The 13568-nt window shown below is 37.8% G+C and overlaps 1 protein-coding gene across 1 annotated transcript; it reads left to right on the top strand.

The window, feature by feature from the left end:
- Window positions 1–9369: 9369 nt before the first annotated feature.
- On the top strand, window positions 9370–12874 carry RGS1 (regulator of G protein signaling 1; the record flags this gene model as incomplete). Its single annotated transcript, XM_080699084.1, has 5 exons — window positions 9370–9503; window positions 9860–9940; window positions 10583–10644; window positions 11769–11932; window positions 12689–12874. 5 exons carry the CDS (start codon window positions 9370–9372, stop codon window positions 12872–12874), a joined length of 627 nt encoding a protein of 208 aa, XP_080555210.1.
- Window positions 12875–13568: the final 694 nt, after the last annotated feature.

The following is a 13568-nucleotide window of genomic DNA, read 5'->3' as shown; positions in this document are numbered from 1 at the left end:
AGTACTAAAAAAAACCATGTGTTTTGAAATAAATATTTTTTTAACAGATGCAACACACATCTATAAATCCCAGCTTCTCAGGAGACTGAAGCATGAGGCTCTCAAATTTGAGGTCAGCCTGGAACAATGAGACCCTTTCTCAAAATAAGATTTTAAAAAGATCTGGAGTCATATCTCATTGGTAGTGTGTTGGCCAAGGATGTACAAAGCCCTGGGCTCCATCTGCAATTAATATAGATGCATACAAATAATATACACACACACATTCCATGGCCTGGTAACTTAATAATGAGACAATGACATTCCTATCTGGAACTGGATGTGCAAAGCCTCTGTGGTTTGGATTATTCAATTTATATCCAAATACATGTTTCTTTAATTTGGGGAAATATTTTTGTTGTTTTCCTACTGAACCCTATTTCCTACCAACATAAATTAACTTCAGTTTCCCATTAAATGTGTTCCCCCCCAAAAAAATTGTACCTCACCTGTTAAAAGCATAGTTAAAAAAAAAACTTGTTTAGAAGAAATTTGCTTTACTTGTAGAGCATGCTTGGATTACTCCAGATTCTTTTGAAATATGGGAAGACAATCTTCTCAGAATCCCTAAGCATTCAGTTACTCACCAACATGTTTTGCTTTTTTCTTCTAATTTTACAAAGGAAGGCTATTAATAAGATTAAGTTTTCACAGTGAAATCAAGTAACTGTCATCTGTGCATTCAGAAGTCATCAGAGAAGGAGAGGAAGGAAGGAAAGAAGGAAGGAAGGAAGGAAAGAGTTTTAGCAGAAAATTACAGAGGTAGGAAAAATAGATTAAACAATGTTCTTCAGAATGAAAAAATAGGTCTGGATAACATTCTTACTAATAATACTGGGCTCAATATTATCAATATTATTGTCATTGATAATGTTAGTCAATATCATTGGTAAACATCAACTACTACCATTAAGTTAGGCATATCTAATGCTTTAATTTAATAGAGTCATGGTACTCATTCAGCTTTTTGTGAAATCACCAACACTGTGTCAGTATCCTTCTAGCACTGTGCAATCAGATGGTTTTATAGAGACATCCACAGCTTCCTGGACTGTCTTCCTCTACATCAACTGATGTTTGATCTGAAATCTGGGTATGGTTTCTGTGAGAGGGGGTGAAAAAGAAGCCTTTACATTTCAAACCTATTTTATGATTAGCTCTAAAGTGATATTTTATGTAAAACACAACTTTACTCACAAAAGAGAAGTGAAATGGTGACATTTTCCCTGGAATTATTCCATTGCCTCTGAGCTGCCCTGAATCAGGGGGAAATTTTACATGAAAGGGGAAAATCCTAAAGTCCCAAAGTCTTAGGTCTTGTTAGTGACTTTTCATTTTTCATGAGTGGAAAATTCATCTAAAGATATAAAGGATGAATTATAAAATGTGACCATCCACCAGACACTTTTGTTAAGGAATGTAAATTCTATGACTGAACAGGGTCTTATGATTGATGATGCAGTGGCCATACTCTGAAGTGGTTTGGATTTTCTTGGGAATTGATAGCTCTTTCATAAGGAATAGTGAAGTCAGTAGAGGGAAGGACCAGTTTCAGAGATGATCGTGGACAACACTCAGCATCACTGTAACACACTGTAACATTTGCGGCCTTTAACCCATTCCATCCTAGCTTCCTGGCTTTTTTGTTCCTAATTAGTGGTCTGGGCTGTAAATTAAGTTATTAATAAATTATTGCCTCATTCCATCTGTTTTGTCTGCTCACTTTTACAGGGAGACAAATATGCCTGCACCCTCCTGAAGAAAAACAGAGAGAGAAGAGACCTGAGATTTGCAGAATGGAACAAACTCCCACACAAATCAGACTGCGTTTAGTATTTCAGTGCACTGTTTTTTATATGCTAAAATCTTGTCTCAGCTAAGAATCTGGTCAAAACAGAACCAACAAGAGAGGAAAGCCACAAAGTCATAAACAAGACACCTAATAAAGATAAATAGCCTTCAAAATCTGACAATGACAACAAAGACAAGAAGTTTCTCAAAGTATAAGTTACCCTATGTTCACAAAGAAAATAATGGTGTATAGCAGTTTATAAACTTGTATTTCCTGGTCCCCCAAATCATCTGAGACAGAATATGCAGCAAGATTGTGAGTTTTTCCTTGTTTCTTTGTGTTCTTGTGGTACTGAGGATTGAACCCTGGGACATACTACCTCCGAGCTATACTCCCAACCTTTTTTATTTTTGGTTTTGAAATAGTGTCTCACGAGGTGGCTGAGGCTAGTCTCAGACCTGTGATCCTCCTGCCTCATCCTCCCAGTACTGGGATTATAGGTGTGCACCATCATGCCCAGCTAATAGTTATCTCTAAATCTGAGTTCCCACCTATTGTGTTACCCTGGTTTTCTGTTTCCACAACCCAAAGAAAAAGAAGACAAAACACATAGAAAGAGAAAACAGAAACAAGTGACCATTTACACTTTGGGACTCTCTGCCTTTGGAAGTATGAAAGTATAAACCTTGCACATTGCTGGCAGCCATATTGACAAGGATTCTCAGTCTCCTCCCCCACGCTCAGGCTCAGCTGGCCTCGGAAGGGATAGTCTGTTCAGAGTGTCGTTTCATTTCGGAAGGTATCCCAAGATGCTCCCAATTCTCTTTATATCACCTAAGCTAATTCTCCAACTAGGGCAACTGCCACAAAAATCCCACCTAACACAACAGACACCTCAGTATGACTCTGCAACATAAACTTTCCATCACACCTACTGCAAATGAAATAATTTAGCTTTTTGCAGCCTCATTATGGATTGGCACAGAGCCTAGACCAAGTGAAAATCTGCAGTTAGGCATATTCCCTGTGCATCTCTGAGTATCTACAAAGCAGATGGCAAGAAAATTAGATTGGAATGGTCAGGGATCATCTGTGATCTTTCCACATCATTATTATATGAACATAAATGTGTATAATTTTCAAATCTTATAGGGTACAGAAATACAAATGGCTAAAAGAAAAGGAAATGCATCAATACACGTATTGGTAGAGAGAAAAAGGGGCAGGCTTGAGGAATGTCTCACTGCATGCAAATTTGCAGTATGAAGAGGAACAGGAGCTGGGGCATAAACTTACTGATTTTTAAAAAAGAGAAGTATAGGCAGAGGGCTTAGACAGAGGGAGAAAATGGAAAGCACACTACCCAGTTCTATCTAATCCCCAGTCCTTCTGGAGCTAATTGTGATCACTGTAGGATCCCAAAAGAACCAAAACTTCCTACACCACTTCTCAGCTGCAAATTTGTTCCTGGTCACCTTTGACTTTTGTGCAGAGGAAATGACAGGAAGTTGATTTTTTTCAAACTCACATACCAGGCAACGTTCTAGCTTAGAATTGAACTCATGGTCTTTGGAAATGCAGCAAGATGAACACCTCGTGGGAATTTAGTAGGCTTGAAACCTTTCATTTATTTTGGGGAAAGAAAACAAAAAAGGAAAGGCAAACAGGCTCACAAGCAAAGCTTAATTGAAAAGAACGGCAGACACAGGAAACACGATTAGACCACAGACCACTGTACCCACAATAATAACAATAGAGTCATGCAAAGAGCGGCCACTATCTATGCACATCCAGGTGGTCTGCATCAGTAGGTGGTAATAAATAGATAAATACACACATAAATTGACGCAAAAGCAAAACCATTAGACAGGACATGAAGAGATCATAGTTAATATATTGGAGAGCAACAGAGGGCACAGCTTGGCAAAGAACAGAGCATGTTAGACAACCACGAGAGATTTCTTTTTTTTTCCTTAGGAAAATCACATAACTAGCTGGGGAAAAGAAAGCAGGTAGGTAAATGGTGTTCACCATTTCAATATTTAGTTAGAACAAAGGCAAAGTTCTGAAATAGTATTATTAGAAACTCAGAAGTTAACATGGTCATCTGTTCCCTAATATTTAAAATAGACTTTCCTTTACAAATGCCCTCCTCGTGGAGACTTTTGAGTAACTTTTCTTTTGTTTTTATTCCAGGTGTTATGTAACAGAACATTCCATCTGAACTCCAAACAACATGCTATTGTTCCTTTTAGTTGTTTTTTTCTTTCTTTTTCTTCTTTCTTTATTACTGGGGATTGAACCTAGGGGCATTTTACCTCTGAGCTATAACCTCCATCCTATTTATTTTTTAATCTGGCTAGATTGCTGAGGCTGGCTTTGAATCTGTGATCCTCCTGTCTCAGCCTCCCAAGTACTGGGATTACAGGCATGTGCCACTAGGCCCTGCTGCTATTGTTTTTAAAGCATAGTTCTTCATTTAATTGGACTTTATAAGAAGGCATTTGCTTCAGTACTTGAATTTTATTTGCACAACACAGGTAAATCAAGACAGGACTTCCTGACAGGTTATAAAAGATAGAATGATAAATAAAATGGAGTCCAAAGTGGAGTGAATAAATCAGAAATAATATTAATCAAATATTTCTTTTTCAATAGTAATTTGGAAAGTGGTGTTATTTATGAAGACTTAATTGATAATCTGAGATGTGGAACAAATAAGGTTTTCTGGGACCAAACACACCTAGTTCACTAAAGGTCCCACATTCGATTTTCTTATAAACTCTCAAATTATAGAAAGAAGGTGCTCAGTGTTGACTATAAGTCACTGATAGCAAGGTAAGAAAAAGAAACTAGATTCTTATCTTTCTCAGTTGCATTTACTGAAATCATTGAATCTCACCAAGTTGCAGATATGTGCTTTTGTTAAAAACCTATCAACAGATTTCACTTTGAAAATAAAATGGTAAGCACGTCTAAAAATGTTTGTTTCATTAAGTGGTATAAAGTAAAAATGAACGTCCCTACCAACCCTAGACACACTTAGAGAAAACTTTCCAACCCACCTTTGTTGAAGCTTTTCCAAATAAACTCTGTGAAGTTTAGCTGAAACAAGTGTTGGTAGCACCATAAACCTTGAAGACCCTGGAGACAAAAGGAGAAGAAAGAAAGAAAGAAAGAAAGAAAGAAAGAAAGAAAGAAAGAAGAGAAAGAGAGGAAGAAAGAAAGAAGGAAGGAAGGAAAGAAAGAAGGAAACCAGTAGTGAGAAAACATAAAAGACTCCTTTGGTTAATATCCTAAAGAGTGAAAAATTATGCTAACCCAACAAAGTCTTCCAGAGCCTCCTTTAAAATCTACAGTTCTTTGTGCTATAGGATTTTTTCTTCCGTGATACTTAAACACATGAGAAGTCCCTAGTTGCTAAAAAACCATCTCTCCCTTGCATTGTTTTGTACTTTCCAAGGAGTGCTGAGTGCAAATGCAGAAAGAGGCAAAGAACAGATTTAGTAGTAAATGCAGGAGCACGTGGCTTCCTTTCGCATATTTCCAAAGTCAGTCAGTCCTTCTTCGGTCTTCCTTCTTCTGCACGTTCCTCTCCGCTGGTGCTTCTCTCTTTGACTATTCCTCCCACTCTCAGCTCTACCATGCTGTGAACCCCTCAGGATACCAATTCATTCACCTTTGCATTTACAGGACCTCAGGTCTGATACTTTGTGGGACTGCAATTCAATTATTGAGTTGAGACATTTTGTGGCAAAGGATCAAGATTTCTCTTCATGTAGCTGACTCTTTCAGTGTAGACCTATTTTTAATTTGAAGATGCAATCTCAGGCTCATCATTTTCCTTTGCCCATAGTTCCCCAAAAAAGTCAGCAAGATGGTAAAGATCCCCTACCAGTGTAATTCAGATCAAGTTTGAAAATATCATTTGGCAAAGTGTTCCCAACTAGTACCGAGGTAGGTAGAGTGATTGGAAACAGCATTTAAAATCAATTCAGCAAAGATTAAAAGTTCCTTCGTTTTTTTTAATCAAAATTGATAGTCACGATCTGAAATGTTTTGCTGAAGCAATCTCCAGGATATTTGAAAATATCCCAGGAGTACTTTGAGGACAGAGAAACCATTCTGTTTGAAACTCTTAATGGTAGATATGCATCATTTATACTTATCAAAACACACAACGTTTATAGCACCAGAACTGGCCTCTACATTAAGCTATGAACTTTGGGTGGCAGTGATGTGTCAATGCAGATTCACTGACTGTCGCAAATCTACCACAGCAATGAGGGGTGGTGGTGGTGGTGGTGGTGGTGGTGGTGGTGGTGGTGGTGGTGGTGAGAGGTGAGAGTAGATAGGAACTCTGCAATGTCTACTCAACTCCACTGTGAACCTAAAACTGCCATTAAAATGAATTCTATTAATGAAAGAAATAGATAACACCAAGACGACATGAAGAATTATATTTCTTACCTGGTTCTGTAATCATAATTTCATAGAAGAAAAATCAAAACAAGACAGTTTATGAGAGCCATTGTTTCTTGCATTGGCACTTTTGATATTCTCTAAAATCTTAACTGAAGTCAGTGGTTCAATTTAGTTATTATGTGCTGGTTTGCTCTTTCTTAATTAATTACACAAGAGAGGGTCAGTGTCGTTGTACAAAACTGGTAGGGAACTCTCAGTGCCCTTGTTGGCAGAACTGAATTCGCCTTGCTCAGGCTCATACACATACAAGCTGTGTAGACTGGCAATGGCCTATGAAAACGCATGTCTAGTACTATTCCACCAAGACAACCCATAGTGATACAGCAATTATATTTTTTTCTTTTCTTTTTTTAAATCTTTTATTGTTTCATTATATTCATACATCATATTGGGGTAAAAAAAAAAAAACTTGTGTGTACATACATGTGCACATCACTGATTTAACCCCTACCCAATTCCCACCCCATTCCCTCCTCATCCCTCCTAGAACCGCCTTTCTCAGGAATTTACTTCTATATTTGCACTTAAAGCATGCAATTGTAGTTGCTTAAAACTACTTGAGTTTGAAAGACTACATTCCAGTGGCAAAATGTTGAGAGTTTAAAGCAATTCCTTAAATATAAATGAAAAATATTCATATGACCTCAAACCCGAGCTTCCTAAAATGGTATGAAGAGAACATCTTTTCTAAAAACTTTCTTCCCTATCTAAAGTGGGTGTGTTTTATTTGTTTGTGTGGTTTTTGTTGAGGGGAGTATTTATTTCTTTGTTTGTACTAGGGATTAAACCCAGGGGCATTCTATCTCTAAGCTACACTCCCATCCGTAATTATTTTTTATTTTAAAAGAAGGTTTCACTAAGTTGTTGAGGTTGCCCTTGAACCTATGATTCTCCTGTCTCAACCTCCCAGGAACTCATGTTACAGGCTAGCACTACCACGCATGGCTGGGTATAGGTTTTTTAAAAAGTTAGGAACTCCTGGGGTATAATGTCACATGCCTGTAATACCAGTAATTGGAAAGATGAGATGAGGGTAACAAGTTGGAGACCAGGGTCAGCAGCTTAGCAAGACTCTTGCTTAAAAATTAAAGTATAGCCGGGTGTGGTGGCACAGGCTTGTAATCCTCGCACTTGGGAGGCTGAGAAAGGAGGATAACACAGGTTTAAATCCAGCCTCGGCTACTTAGTTAGACCCTGTTTCCAAATAAAATATAAAATAGGTCTGGGAGTATAGCCCAGAGGTAGAAAGCCACTGGGTTCCACCCCAAGAAACACCAAAAAAAAAAAAAAAAAAAAAGAATAAAAAGGGCAGGGGTGTAACTCAGAGGTAAAAAGCTTCTGAGTTCAATCCCCAGTACCAAAAGAAAAAAGTGAGGGACCCAACATTTCCCAGACTTACTTAATTTTATAACCTTTGTCACAGCTGCTGTTTCTTATAATGCTCATTAACATCCGAAGGAAAGATGACTGCAGAAACACACTTAGGAAACTGTTGGTATATTTGGACGATCATAATGGTAGCCATTAAAAATAACCTTTGAATCATGTTTCCCTAACATAATTCACCCACAATTATCTGGAGGAATGAGAGGTCACTAGATAAACAAACAGAAGTAATGCTGAAGATTTTAACAGGAAAGTAAGTACAGACTGACCTACAGGAAATATATAAACAATGTCTTTATGTCATCAGGCTCTGAGCCCTATCAATCGTGTTGAATCATTCCCAAAGCAGCCAGCTTTCTTAATGCATCTTGTTACCTAACATCAAACGACGCCGTTTATATACAATACAGTATGTGTTCACAACTGACCTGTGTAAGTGAATTTTGTAATATTATAAACACATTTTCTCCAAATATCACTTATCCTAAAGTTAAAACCAGGACAAGAAAATTAATATACTTCTTCTTATCAGTGCTACCTAATACCATCAGGGGGGAAAAAAAAACTATTGCTCTTTCAGGACCAAAATTCAAAGGAAGTAAAGGAAGTTTAAGTTAAATTGGGCACTCTATACAGAAGCCATGGTCTCTCCTTAAACTTTGTAAGAGGTTATATTGCACAAACCAACCCCTCTGCTTTGATAAGTAGTTGTTGAGTTCCTTGGAATTTTATTATTAATCTGAATTAAAGCTAGACTATGTCTTTCCAGAAATACTTCCAGAATTTAGAAGACCACCACCTATAAAGTACAAATTATGCATCTACCTAAATAAACTCTTGTTTTGCCTTGACCGTTTCCCCCCTGATACTGTATGATTCTTTATTATTAATATGCCATATCTGGATGTCAGTTATATTTTTATATATAGGCTATAGCTTAATTTGTTCATTTCCTAAGCATTAATATGCAAATGATCAACACTTTGGATTATCCAAAGTGTTGTGGGGGATACAACTCTAATTTTGAGTCTCTACATGATACAAGAAATATACCAAATAAAGCGTTTTATTGGAACCTGCAATTCTTTTTGTGTGTGGTATGGGGGGGGGGTACTGAGAATTGAACCCAGAGGCGTTCTACCTCTGAGTTCCACCCCCAGACCGATATTATTTCTTACTTAGAAACAGGGTCTCACTAGGTTAATGAGAGTCTCACTACTTGCTGAGGCTGTCCTCAAACCTGTAATCTTCCTGTCTCAGCCTTCCAAGTACTAGGATTACGATTACAAGCATGTGCCACCACACCCAGCTCTGGAATATGCAGTTCTTAAGAAGAAACAAGAATCCTCTCGAACTAAGAACTGTCTGCTGATGATTTACCCACGTGAAATATGTGCCGGTGCTTCTCTGTGTTTAATTTTCTTTCTTTCCTTTTAATCAAGTGACTTGCTCTCATTTGGTTAAGTTTCAACCACAAGACATCACCGTACGCTTTTTTTTTTTTTTTTCAGAGACACACGTCACGACACACCAAGCAAGGAGGAACTTCCAGTGTCTGTGGTAACATCACTTGATAAACAGATGCCTTTGAACAGCAAGCGCCCGTCTGCCTCCGCTATATAAAGCAGCGGAGACGTTGACTAACAGACATTTGGTGTGAGAGGACTATGAAAGCGGCCATCTCCACGCCAAGGCTGGACAGAATGCCAGGAATGTTCTTCCCTGCTCACCCCAAGGACTTGAAAGAAACTGGCCATTCGCTGCTAGAAGACAAAGCACAAAAGAGGAGACCAAAGACTTTGTAAGTCCTTTCCTTCTGTGTCTCATTTTATGTTTAATGGCAGAGCGATTGGGAAGGTATGAAGGAGAATCTGAGCATTCCGCTTGGCCAGATCAGAGCAATTACCTGTTGTGATTTATAAGTAAGATCGAGTTGTATTAAAAAGTGAATCATGTTACAGCATTAAAGTATATAGGAATTTTGCCAGGCATTGACTCATAAAAAGGAGCTCTGTCCTAACATAGCAAAATGTAGTATATGCTCATCTTACCAGTGCCTTATATTCCTTGAAGACCTCCGTTCCATGCTTCTTTCTTTTTATGAACAAAATTAATTCTGTGAGAAAAATACGAATATTTGCTTTCCATCTCTTGTAGTGGAGTGGACATGAAAGCGTACTTGAGATCTCTGATCCCACATCTGGAACCTGGAATAAAATCTTCCAAGTCCAAGGACATGTATGTACCCTAATTCACTGAACTATGCTTCCTAACAGCAGCCTAGGCATCAGCTCTTCCTCTGAGTAAGAGATTAATCCTGCACATAATGGAGGTCATTTCTCTGGCATGCCAAATGATACTGGTACTGTATCAGTACCAGTGCAAATTAAGTGTAAACATGTGTGTGTGTGTGTGTGTGTGTGTGTATTCAATCATTATTTTTGCACTGTCAGATTTTACCTTATTTTATGGTGTGTCCAAACTTTATTGGCAGTGTCTTCACAATAATGGCAATTCTAAGGGATTTTTATTTATAAATAAATATTGAAATTTATTAGCACTCGAGTATCAGCCAGGTGCAGTGGTGCAAGCCTATAATTCCAGTACTCGGGAGGCTGTGACGCAAGGATTGCAGGTTGAAGTTCAGCCTCCGCAATCTAGCAAGGTTCTCAGCAACTTAGTGAGACCCTGTTTCAAAATAAAAAAAAAAAAAAGGGCTGGAGAGGGTAGCTCAGAGGTAGAATGCCCCTACACTTAACCCCAAGGAAGGAAGGAATCGTTTGTGAATTTATAAAAAAAAAATATATAGCAGCAATTCTGATTTCATTTGGGTTTACATTTTTAAAAATCGCTAATCTATTTAAATGTCGTCCCCTGCAGACTTTCTGCTGATGAAGTAATGCAGTGGTCCCAATCTCTAGAAAAACTTCTTGCCAACCAAAGTAAGTACACGTTAATTATTGAGTGTTACCGGATTCATCTCAATTCCATAGTAGATTGATATATTATTCTGGGTAAGATAGTTTGAAAACCCTTGCATTCTGATTTTTCAGTGGTCACTATTAGCTCCAGCAACATGCATTCAGTTAAAATTTTATCATTCATGCAGTCTTAGTAATGCTCTCAATCATCCCACCTTTATGTGGCAAGTCTTTTAAAAGCACCAAGTACTCAAAAGCAAAGATACAGGCTTGTGCTACCCCAAAGGTGGTTGCAAAGCACAAAGGAAATCATTGCACCATATAAAATATGATAGATGTTATAACATAGATAAAATAAACGAGGTTTTTAAACACAAAGAGTCTTGTGGGGGATTTTCTAGTGAAAGGAGAGAAGAAAATCCGCGTGCCTTCCTCTTGCCATGAGTATTGCAATTCTACTGAAAGTAGAAGGTGTAAGATACAGATAAACAGCTTGGTCTTTATCGAAATGCCTAAGATTAAACTCTTCTCCCCAGTATACTCCAAGGGTCCTTGCTTGGGGATCAAGAGTTCAACTTAGAACATACATCTTCTTATCATACTTAGTGTGTAGTTCAGCTAAACATGTAAATGGCATAGAAATGGCCCGTGTATGTCTCAACAACACCCGCAAGTATAATCAGTTTATCAGGTACGTAGGTGATAGACAGGCCTAACATCATCTGACATGAATCAGATTTGGAAATGATATTTGTATTTAGGAACATGATGCTAATGCCCTTTTTCATTAATGTTTGCTTCTCTGAAATACACTCTGGCTGAGAGGTGGATGTCTATAGAAAGACATTGTTTTATTATAATTAGCAGAGCCAAATTTAATTTAAATACATTTGGCAGTAAAACACAGTTATGTGGCCATCCTAAGCAACTATGTGATTGAGAATAAGATTGTCTGGTTCCAATTTCCTCTTCCCTACATAAAAGAATCACTTTTCCTCTCTGTAAACTATGAAAGTTATTTTGGCAGTGTCCATCTCATATATATATATATTGCAATACTATAGTTCTTACACATTTCTTCATGGAGTTAATTCATTTATTGTAACCGTTAATTTAATTATCTTAACCCTTCCCTTTCTTTTCAGCTGGTCAGGATGTCTTTGGAAATTTCCTGAAGTCAGAGTTCAGTGAGGAGAATATCGAGTTCTGGCTGGCTTGTGAAGACTACAAGAAAACACAGTCTGACCTTTTGCACCGCAAGGCAGAGAAAATATATAAAGCGTTTGTGCATTCAGATGCCACCAAACAAGTGAGTAATAAGTCCACTATCATCAGCTTTTGTACAAAATAATTTAGAGACTGAAATTCTAAACATTCAACATACATTGTCATACGAAATCCATTTTGAGCATGAAAATGGATTTACTTGTACATATTTAGATGTATTCATAAGGACAGTGAAATTATAATTTCTCTATATTTGTGGGGATTTCAGTGCAGAAAATGAAAACATTGATTTTGTGAAACTCTCTAGCATGGTGGGGGTGAAGAAAGGAGTACAGGTATAACTGAGCAGAGCGTATGTCAGGGAATTCTTAATGAGTTCATTCATTTAGGACTCACCTGAGATAAGAATAAAATGAAAATAGCTATAAAGCATACAACTGCTGATGCAAAAATACATCGTTAGCAGTAGTGTTGTTGACCTTCCACCAAAACATCTTAGGCCCAAGCAGGAACTAGCTGCCCAAAGAGCCCACTCCCCCAGTCGGTCCTAAATGTTCCCATTACTCTTCTTTGAGACACATACTATTCTTTGATTCTTGTGCGGATATTTCAATTTTTCACATCTCTATTACAACTTGGCACAAAGACTTTTTGCGATGTTTCTTTTTGCCTCTCTGACATCTAGTTTAGAACTTAGATGAATCATTCAAAAAAATGTTTGAATTGATCTTATGAGGACCTAAAACCAGCTTCTTATGATGCTTGAAAAAATGCTAATATGGTCATAAAATGTACCCTAAGTAGGAAGTGTATATTAATTAATGGGGATTTTTTTCAGATCAATATTGACTTTCACACTCGAGAATCTACAGCCAAGAAGATTAAAGCCCCAACCCTCACATGTTTTGATGAAGCCCAAAAAGTCATATACACGCTTATGGAAAAGGACTCTTATCCCAGGTTCCTGAAATCGAATATTTACTTAAATCTTCTAAACGACCTCCAGGCTAATAGCCTCAAGTGACCGTCTCCTGACTGAAGGGAATTAAAAGATGGTATTAAGGACCAAAGAAACAGACCAGCATGGCCGTCTAGTGGACAGCGTGGCCTGTTTGGGGTGACTCGAAAGATGACCTAGAATGGATGATGGTGGGAGTGATGCAGATGCAGGCTTGAAGAAGGATGAGCAAGATGGAAATTGAGAAACTATAGGAGGAAGGGATCCTATGGTACTGTCACACAATACAGTGGACCTCTGTGTGAGAAAACCCCTCAGAGCTGAAAAGGTCAGGTAACTCTGGTTACAGAGAAACTGCGAATCAAACTTAGGAGACTGACGCAACACGCCGTAAGCTTCAAGGTCCACTGACACTGATGCTAGATACTGTTATATAGAAATTGCATTGAGCTGCTGAAATCCTAACTTCGATGACTCTTGCAAATGTGTGCATTTCAACATCACCATTGCTAATACTGACACAAAGGGTGGGTGTGTGTGTGTGTGTGTGTGTGTGTGTGTGTGTGTGTGTGTTTTGAGTGTGTCTGGCTTGAAAGTGATGAAGAGAATATTGTATTTAACTTAAGCTATTGCTTTTTTAAAACCAAGACATCAGAATATATTTGTAAATTAAATGACCACAGTGTCCATAATAAATGAGTTTTGTATTTAAAGCATATAGAAACAAGTCTCTTTATACTTCATCGCTATTTTTAAAACT

This window comes from Muscardinus avellanarius, assembly GCF_963383645.1.
Source record: "Muscardinus avellanarius genome assembly, chromosome: 7".
Lineage (NCBI taxonomy): Eukaryota > Metazoa > Chordata > Mammalia > Rodentia > Gliridae > Muscardinus > Muscardinus avellanarius.
The sequence above is the reverse complement of the archived record's forward strand: the minus strand, read 5'-3'. Positions and strand labels throughout refer to the sequence as shown.